Source organism: Abrus precatorius, unplaced genomic scaffold, assembly GCF_003935025.1.
Source record: "Abrus precatorius isolate BTA unplaced genomic scaffold, Abrus_2018 Scaffold8, whole genome shotgun sequence".
NCBI lineage: Eukaryota > Viridiplantae > Streptophyta > Magnoliopsida > Fabales > Fabaceae > Abrus > Abrus precatorius.
The window spans coordinates 33,362,641-33,372,833 of NW_020874428.1; the positions used below are offsets into that span (position 1 = coordinate 33,362,641).

The 10,193-nt window shown below is 29.9% G+C and overlaps 1 protein-coding gene across 1 annotated transcript; it reads left to right on the forward strand.

The window, feature by feature from the left end:
• Positions 1-231: 231 nt before the first annotated feature.
• On the forward strand, positions 232-6,173 carry LOC113874904 (ADP-ribosylation factor 1). Its single transcript, XM_027513165.1, has 8 exons — positions 232-735; positions 825-863; positions 1,275-1,337; positions 2,116-2,134; positions 3,191-3,302; positions 4,604-4,651; positions 4,904-5,034; positions 5,617-6,173. The coding sequence occupies exons 1-8, from the start codon at positions 633-635 to the stop codon at positions 5,648-5,650; spliced, it is 549 nt and encodes a 182-aa protein (XP_027368966.1). The 5' UTR covers positions 232-632; the 3' UTR covers positions 5,651-6,173.
• Positions 6,174-10,193: the final 4,020 nt, after the last annotated feature.

A 10,193-nucleotide genomic window follows, 5' to 3' on the forward strand; every position in this document is an offset into this window, starting at 1 on the left:
AATAATTTAAAAAATTTACAAAAAAATAAAAAAATGTCATTAACTAAAAAACTTTAAAAAATAAAATAGTATATAATTCACACTAAAAAAACATTTTTAAAAAATACAATTAGTTGGCAAAGCAACAAGGAAAAGGACCAGGCCCCAAAAGTCCAAGTCTACAAACGAAAAGGCCCAGACCCAAAATTCATGGTACCTTGCTAAATGCGCGAAATGACAGCAGAATAGAATGCGGGTGCTATTGGGAGCGAGATCCCAAAACCGAAAGGTGGAGGGCGAGGGAATTGAACGAAACCATTTACTAATATATCTTTATTTTCCTCCTCGTTCGTGCTTCCTTCTTCTTCCGTTCTCGATTCGCTTCTTCTCTTTGAAAACCTCGCCAAATCTAATCGATCCTTCTCTCTTATCTACTTTTCAAATTCGCCATCCTCGTCCCCTCTGTCCCGCTACGAACGCAAATTTAGATTCAAACTCACATTCACTTTTCCTCCTCGTCAGCTTCATCCTTTCCGATTTGAGATCTGATCCTGTTTTCATTCATTTCCTTCGTTTGAAAGGAGAACTCATTTGTAACTGATTGATGCGCTAATTGTAATTGCACCTTGTTCCTCCCTCTGCCGAATCGGAAGATGGGAATAGTGTTTACGAGATTGTTTTCGTCTCTTTTTGGTAACAAGGAAGCTCGAATCCTCGTTCTCGGCCTCGACAATGCCGGCAAAACCACCATTCTATGTATGTTTCCTACCTCTGTGCTTATGTCTCGCCGTCTAATTTGCTGTTTATCGTATTGATTTGTTGGATTTTCTTACCTTCTTTTTCAGATCGGCTTCAAATGGGTGAAGTTGTCTCCACCATTCCAAGTTGGTTCTCGATCTCGTTTTTAAGTTTACCTGAATCTTATCGTCTGCATTTTCTTTAATTTTTAGTTCGTTTGGCGGCTAAACATTTTTGGTTTTGGAAGTTACCGATTACCGACCGATCTTATTTTGAATATTAGGTTCCTTACTCTCTGGTTATATTTTTTGAACTCAATTAATTTTGTTATTTAATATCTAATATAATATAGTTATATCTGTTATTTAAAATCCTTAAAGTTGTTCCGTGTGTTCTATGTACAAAATGTAGATAAAATTTTGAATGCTATAGTTCTTTTTTCTCGTTATGCATGCGCGTGTTGCTTGTAAATGTTTCCACTGCATGGATGGTATTTATGCTCTTCCTTGTATCCTTTTGTATGGTGGCTGATTGATTTATTTGATTATTTGATGCAGCAATTGGGTTTAATGTTGAAACAGTGCAGTATAACAACATTAAATTTCAAGTCTGGGATTTAGGTAACGACCTTAGTCACTTTTTGATTCCCACTAATTCTGTATATTTTATGCACTAGCTGTGGCACCTATTTTTCTTCCCTTGTTGAGCTAACCAATTTGAAACCAACAGTAGAGTCATAGAGATTAGCATTATTGAGAATGAGGAAGGCTTAAGTCTTATACTAAAAAATTTTAATTAAAAACTGTGTTTAATAATATAAAAAATATACAAAGTAAAATAAAACATGTATACATCTGAACATACATTAAATAAAGGATTTAAATATGTTTCTGGATCCTCTAAATATCACAGGTTTTTCATTGGATCCCTTGTTTTTAGAATGTTGGAATGTAGCTTTTATATTCTTTTTCCCATTTTCATTTAGTAGTCTCTCAGTGTAAGTCTTCTGTTTGTTTTGTATAGTGTGACAATCTTCTATCTCATGCTCAATACACGCAAGCGTACATTAGCTCATGTTTTAGACATGACATCTGCTAGTTTTAATGCTTGGCACCATTTGCAACACATAAATAAGTTGGCATATTTTTGTCCTCTTTTGGCCACACATATTTCTATCTATTGATATGTTTGAATTTTGATACAGTACAAGTGAAGATAAGAATTTAGATGATAACATAATAATTTCATGTTTCAGGTTTCCTTGTTACATATTTACTTTGTAGACAAATAATTGATTATTTCTTAAAAATGAAATGCTTCCAAATATGCACTTAATATGTTTTAACATAGGAGTTTATTTCAATTTTAAATTCTGATATCAAACATTTGTTTATACAGGAGGGCAAACAAGTATCAGGTAAGCATTTTGATTTCATTCTTGCTTCTTTTGACTAATGGAAGATGTGTAATCTTTTTTTATAATTTTTACTTTTAACAGAGAACAGTGAGTGACTTTTGATGTGTTACATTGTCACCCTAATTTGTATTTTTTTATCACTCCTATTTGATGTGAGAATGTCTTACAATTGTTGATGGCTACCTTGTCGAGGAATTTTTGCTTCAATTTGGGTTACTAGACTCTTCATGCTCTGCCTTTTTTTGTCTGAGTCCTTTAACTCTCCTATATAAAGTCCTTGATATGTGCATGTGACACCACAAGGCTATTTCCCCTGCAGTAGAATAGAAAAATACCAATCCTTAAGAATAATTAATCAATATATTTCTTTCTAATATAAATATCTATAATCTTAATGAATAATAATTATTTGAAAAAACACAATGTATAATGACAACTTCACAAGATATCATAGGCTTTGAGGCCAATATTTATTATGACCAGGGGCTAGACAGCAACTTGATATCGCCAACCAATCCTATACATTTGAAACGATGGTAGCTGCACATTTTGGAAAGAAACCTATTACCAAGAGGGAACATAAAGTAGCCATTCTTTGTAGATGAAAATTCAAATTTCTCTTATATAAGTTTATTTATAAGGTTAATTTCAGTTTTATGCTTGTAGTTTGGTTCAATTCTGACATACCACCTTGAGATTTGAGCTTTACCACCTTGCCTTTAACAATTGTTTTGTAATCATGTATAAATATAACTATCCTTACTTTTTTCTGTTCATGTCATCCTAAAATGCGTTTGACAAGCATGTGCAGCATAAAAATACATTGTTCCAAGAAGTTTCAATGCCCAATGACGACCCCATTTTGTGCATACATTATACCTTACACATCATTTCTCTCAAAAATAGGCATAAATATGCATGTGGTGGTAACATGATAGCAGAACAAACCACTGGCATATTGAAACCACAAGCTGGGAAGATAAAACTGCAATTGATGTAATCTCCATTTATTTCTCCATCCTTTTTTTGGTTGGTTATTTTTGTTTTTGTCTGTAGGCCATATTGGAGGTGTTACTTTCCAAATACTCAAGCAATAATCTACGTTGTTGATTCAAGTGACACTGATAGGCTTGTGATAGCTAAGGAGGAGTTCCATGCAATTCTGGAAGTACGTTATTTCTGATTTGTGTTATGTGTGTTTTTATACTTTTACTTTTAATATGTTCATATAATTATATTTAATATCATCTTTTAAGAATTAGAATGAGAAAAACATGAATGTACATGTCACTCATAACAACTTGTACAAATAATAATCTAGGCTTGGAGGCAGTGTAAAAATTTCTTATATTACAAGTCATTCAAAACACTGATCTGAAGTACTCAGTTTGGTTACTTCTTAAAATACTCTTGTGCTTGTAATTTATAAGTAGTTGAAATAAGGGGAGAGTAGTGCTCTAAGTTGCATTTCTAACTGAACTAGTTACATGAAGCTTCATCACTTGCTAAGAGGATGAAATAGAGGAAAACTTTTGCCTTAGTTGTTACTTGTGATTGAAAGGCATCTTAAGGTTTGAGGAATATTTTGTTGCACAGCCATAAGAAGTCGGATGATTTATGGTATTGAATATTAATCAATAACTGTTGCAAAGATTAGAATGTTGAGTTAGATCATGGATGATTGATCATATAAGAAAGGATAAGATCCTGAATGAGTGTATTAGAGAGAAAGTAGAAGTTGCATCTATCAAGGAAAAAATTATAGAATCGAGCCTAAGATGGTTTGAACATATGAAAAAAGACTAATAGAGTCCAATTAGAAGTGCTGATCAGATGAAGGATAAGCCCTATAATTGGAGCAAAACTCTTAGGAATTGCTTGGAAGGAGGGCTATGGAGGGAAAGCGGGAGGGGGAAGGGTGTGCAGAAGATGAATTTTCTGTTTTAACCGAGTATATTTTAATTTGGTAACTTTTTAGGCTAAAGGATATAATATGATATATAATTTTATTCATTTAAAGTAAAAATTTTGGTCTCTTTCTTTCCCATCAAAAACCTCCTCCCAAACAATCCCTTAATGAAACCATTAAAAATTATTTAGATCTGAATGGCCTCTTTGAAGAATTGGTTTTTTGTTGATTTTAGTAGTTTCATTTGATTCATGTTGCCGATTGCACATAGTTAGGAAAGACTTTGTTGTTAAAACTTGAAGGTTTAGCTTTAGCAATTGCAATTGGTGTTCTGAAGTGGTTTTCATGACTCAAATTTCACACAAATATACCCTCTGATTTTTCAATTTCATTTTCAAGTTATTATAAAATGTAATGTATCTGTCAAAATTGATGCTTTTGCTCTGTTTCTTTTTCTCCTTTGACACTGGCTAATGGTTATGCTGTTGCCTATGAGTGTGATTTCAGATTTATAAGAATAATGCTTGATACCAATTATTTTCTCTGAACCTTTACTTCAGGAGGAAGAACTGAAAGGTGCGGTTGTTCTCATTTTTGCAAACAAACAGGTTGGAATTTTATCTATATTGGTTGGTTCTCATATTCCCATGAGGGCAATAAGAAGGAAAGAATGAGTATATAAAAAATTTGGGAAGCTGATATTATTGATAGTAGTCTTGAATGCAAAAGGATGTATTCAACTTGTACTTAATTAATTATAAACATGTGAACATTCATGATATGTCATTATACTTTCTGCGTAAAATTTTGAAAAACTATTTCATCAATTTGTTTTAAATGTATCTCTTTTCACGATACAGGACCTTCCTGGTGCACTTGATGATGCTGCAGTGACGGAAGCCCTAGAGTTACACAAGATTAAAAATCGCCAATGGGCTATTTTCAAAACTTCTGCCATAAAAGGCGAAGGACTTTTTGAGGGCCTGGACTGGTTAGTCAAATAGAATTTCTGTTTCAAGGGAATTAAAATTTCAAATATCTGTAGATATTTGTTTGCTTTGCTATATTATTTCCTTGTTATATCCCCTTCCTTTATAATTTTTTATAATTTCAAATTTCTTTTATAATTTTTTCAAAAAAATAAAAATAAACAATTTTTTATGGATATCTTTGATAATTAAAGAAGTAAATGCATCGGTCTAGGTGTGCTTTCTAATAGCTGAATTTGGCAGTTGAGGTAGAATGGAATGGTTGCCTTGTTACTTAATATCATTTCCTTGAATGAATGTATTGTTTTGAATTGTTTCTGCAAAATATGAAAGATTGGAAGTTCATAGATTTGCCAATTGAGATCCGTATCTAATAGAATATGACTTGGCTGTGTTTTTTATGAAAATATGAAGGCAAGTTTACCTTGTTTCTTTTTTGTAAATGTTGATTATACATCTTAAGATGTTTAGAGTTACACTGCTTCAAGCTTCATTTCTATCCGATAGTTAACATAACGCCTTTTTTTATACAAACCGTGACTATTATCGTGGGGGCAATATTAATGAATGAACTTGTTATATAGGTTGAGCAATACACTCAAATCTGGAGGTGGCTAAAGGTGTCGGCTTCAACGAGGTAGATTGATTGATGAATTCAGAAGGTTGACATGCGTATTTTGGTATCACTTTCACTGTGAATGATGTGATGTTATAATAATATGATTATTAAAGTGCGTACACATGTATTTTATTCCGGTTTTGGTGTTTAAAGATTAAAGGTATGAATGTTGGTCATTTGTCGTCTCTTTCTTGGGTCCTTTCTTTCTTTTTTATAAAATTCTTAAGTCCTTTTTTCTGCTCTAGTAGTGGTAGCTGACTTAGCTTCCAAGTAAAAGCTTCTCTTCTCATCTGTGTAATCGGGCTACATGGCACGTGATTAATGTGCTTGGAGAGTCCCTGTATCCATGCGTATCCATGAGATAGTTTTGTCAATGACATGTTGGTCATGGTTGTCCCTTTCTCGAGTCCTTTTTATTATTATTATTTTAAGTTCGTTTCTACAATAGCAGTAGTGGACTAGGCTTCCAAGGAAAACTCTATCTTCTAATCTGTGTAATCGAGCTATATGGGTTTACGCGTGATTAATGTGCTTGGAGTATCCACGATTTCAGGTCAACTGTCAAAAGCTCTTTAGGGGCATGATGACAAGTGGACTGCCATTGTTGGCAATGTGAACCAAGATTGAAAATTATTAATTATTGTAAAATGTAATGAAGACTGAATTTTTTTAATTTTTTTTTTTTTTTTGCGTTTGAAATTTACGGTAACTTTAGGTTCAAACTAGTTTGAGCCGAATTGAATAGCTTATATAGGAGCATAACTTTTTTAGATCATGTCTAATTACTGTTTTAAAAACAGTTCTGTTTTTAAAAATAAATTTTAGTACAAACCCAGTGATTTTATAATGTTATTCACATTTGAATTTTTGTTCAAGAGAAAGTTTTTAATCATTCAAAAAATCAGACGGTGGAGGAAAAAAGTATTATGGGGTTAGGGTTACTAATTTTAGCACGAGAAATCGTTATTATCGAAATGTCTCAGATGAAACTGAAATCCAACGAAAAAGCGAAGCAAAGGAATAACCCTTGTGCTGGCGAACAAACCAACAAAAGTGAGACGAGGTATACCTAATGACAGACAGAGTAAAGACGCCTCTGCTCGACAACAGCCTTCGAGATGCGAGTTTTAGGATGCAATGGTCGTCAGGTTTTTCTGGATTACTCCCGGTTCATGCATATCATCAATATAAAATATATATTATTTTAAAAAATAATAAAAAAATAGTATCATTTATAAAAGTTTGATACACTAAGAAACGTAGAAAAAAATTCTTAAACATATAAATAATTTTAAATTAACACTATTTTTTAAAATAATTTTTAAATTTGTATTATTTAAATAAAAAAGCTAAAATAATTCAATCCAATTATATTCGCTATTAATATTATCTAAGTAAGTGCGGATTCGAAACATTAATAGTTTCTCACCATAGTTTATATTAGCTTGGATTGTACCCGTAGGCCAGGTAATTTATTTAAAAAAAATTGATAGATGTCTACTATTATTGTATGCACACTGTTTTTACACTAGTGATAGCATGCAAACAACTACTGATCAACATATATTATTTGTTGAAAGGAGGTATAAATAATCAATTATTAATATTGATAAATGCACGCCAAATAATGAATATCCAAGTCATTCATTTAAGATAGATTTATACACAGATAGATTGGACGGTTAATGAAGAAATGAACTGAATAATCACTCCTTATTACTAGATAAAGTAATATGAAATAAAATAAGTACGTTAAATATCCAAAAACCATAAACTTTTAAATCTTCATCTAATAAATAAAAAATTAATATAGAATAATCTTGTTTACTTACACATTGAGCATTGCTGTAAAAATGGTATAATTTCTTTGTTTGGTTGTTTGGTTCTGACCTCACTTGTATAACCAAAAGAATTTGGTATACTTAAAAAGGAGTGTAAAGTTAACTTCTAACCAGAGATTGCTTTGAACGATAGTATGATGCTACCCGCTCCTTTCTGCAGAGTTGATAAAAGTAAGGAAAAAGAGAAAAAAACTAACACTTAAATTAAAGCAATCAATCATTGTAATCAATCTTCTATCTCCATTGTACAAATCTTTTCTTTCGTCATCATAGAAGATGATTCTTACTGTTATCTGTCATGATTTCTTTGAGTGAACCAAGGTACTTCTCCTGCTCCCAAATTAAATCTGATAGATATGTTTGAATTTTCATTGTCCGCGTTCTATTACACGCTTCACGTAATAATTTATGCGTTCTAGACGCACGTAAACACGTTCATGTGAAAGCATGACAATTGTTTAATCCAAAGATGGGCATAATTCAGTGGTTTAACTTATCCTTAGAAATTATAAGGGCCCTAGAAGATATCTTTCTTGATGGCGATGAAATTCAGATTCGCCTTTCACAGGATATCTTTCAAGAATTAATATTTATCAATATTAAAATATATATTTCTCTTTCTTTCTTTTTTCCCATTCACGTAATGTATTATTTATTTATCCCTTTTCTTCATTGTTCACTAAACATAAGATATCTATCTTGAATTTTTTATATTAGCAAAAATTTGTATGCATATTATTAACAATATAATAAGATATTTTTTTATAAAAATATATCGGTATGCAACTCTTTCTATTATATAAATAATAGATGTCATCATTTTACATTATTATATGATTAATATACTCTTAAAAGCATGCTTCATAAAATATGTGAAATATAATATTTTAAAAACTTAAATTATTAACTATGCTTTTAAATTATTTATTTACCTTAATACGTGAGTTGTTTATAAAAAAAAAACCCTGAAAATTACTCAAAAAAATTAAACTTAAAGAGTTATAAAATATCCTTCAATGTTCGTTTAATATAAAATGTCCATTTTGTATTTTTTTTATATTGGGAAAATAAATAATATTTACACTCGATAAAGATTGAAACTTTATATGAAAACGTATTAATGTATAAATTAAAAAATAATATTTTAAAAAAATATTTATATCTAAATTATTATAGAAAAACATATTATTAATATTTAAATTATATGAATTAATAATCACATGTACCAATAAATGTTTAATCCGTGCATGGCATGGTAAAAAAATATTAGTGAAATAATTTTATAATAGTAAATAGATTATGAGAATATAATAGTAACTATATATGTTATATATAAAAAATAAAATTACCAATTTTTCCAAATTAATAAAATAAATTTTATAAAAAATTTACTATATTTCATTATTGTTTTATCAATTAAAATAATAAAATAAAAATTACGCCATATTTTCTTCCATTCTATGACGGTACTTCCACCATTTTAAGCATATAACCTTAACGGGTAACAAATTCATGATTTAAATTTGAATGATAAATTATATACAATTTTAGTGTAAAGGCTCTTATAACTACAGAAAGTGGAATATGATGCTTGCCAGCACTTAAATATTAAAAAAGGCATGGAGGAGGATCAAACTTCCGACATTAATTATCGCGCATAGATCTTAAAAACCAAATACTAATTCGGTGACAATTTTATTTAAACTCTTGCATTTTACTTTATAAAATTTGATTCGCGTTTAGAATATAAAAACATCAGTTAATTCTCGCAATACTGTTGTTTATAATATAGAAAAAGACTTAATCCTTCTTACTGAATAACTTTGACTAAACATTGTTTTATCCAACTTTCTGTTCACTTTCTTATTATTTTACGCTTTCGTTCGCCACAGACTCGAACAATAAATGTAGCTTTGCTAGTTAAACCAGCATCAATAGTAATGGGCTCTGAGTTGGCAACCAAAAAACTTCTATAAGGATCTGCGTCTCTTTCGATCTTTCCTTTTCTAAGTTCAGATTTAATTAATTAACCCTAAAGCGTGTGTTTAAGATACGGAAATCTTTATAACTTCTTTAAAATTACTATCAATTTCAAATTAACTATATTTAAAATTAATTGGGGATAACAAAGTGTAATTATCTTGCTTGAAATAACTAAATCCTAAACTTTTTAACGTTACATTAACCTATTCATGATTGCTTATCCATTTTTATATTTTATATGCCTTAACTGTTATGTTATTAATTATTTTGATAAGTATAATGTAGTTTTTGTGGTTACATAAAAATTAAATTGTATTTTTTAATAGTATTTTAGATAAAAGAAATCTTAAATTCTATTATTTTAAAACATTAAAAATGACTATTATTTATTAATTAAAAAAAAGTTATTTTATTAACTGATTGATATTTAAATTCACAAAATTACATCTATTTTAATTAGGTATATATATATTTTTATTTTTTATTTTTTATTTTTTTAAATAAATATTAAATTTTTTTTTTTGTATATATAAGTTTTGAGTTTTTCTTAAACTCTTTCTAATAATATACGTTTTGTTATACACTTTAATTATAATCATGATTGTATTTTCTCTACCGACTAACAATTCAATTGCTTTAGCAAATAGATAATTTTGTTTTAACATTACACTGCATTATATTATTGCACTTATCCCTCGTGGAAAATTTAATTATAATA

Excerpts from the sequence above, each read along its gene's own strand:
- LOC113874904 (XM_027513165.1), top strand. The coding sequence starts at position 633 with ATGGGAATAGTGTTTACGAGATTGTTTTCGTCTCTTTTTGGTAACAAG. Across the intron at positions 736-824 it reads CGGCAAAACCACCATTCTAT|ATCGGCTTCAAATGGGTGAA; the intron begins GTATGTTTCCTA and ends CTTCTTTTTCAG. Across the intron at positions 5,035-5,616 it reads CTTTTTGAGGGCCTGGACTG|GTTGAGCAATACACTCAAAT; the intron begins GTTAGTCAAATA and ends CTTGTTATATAG.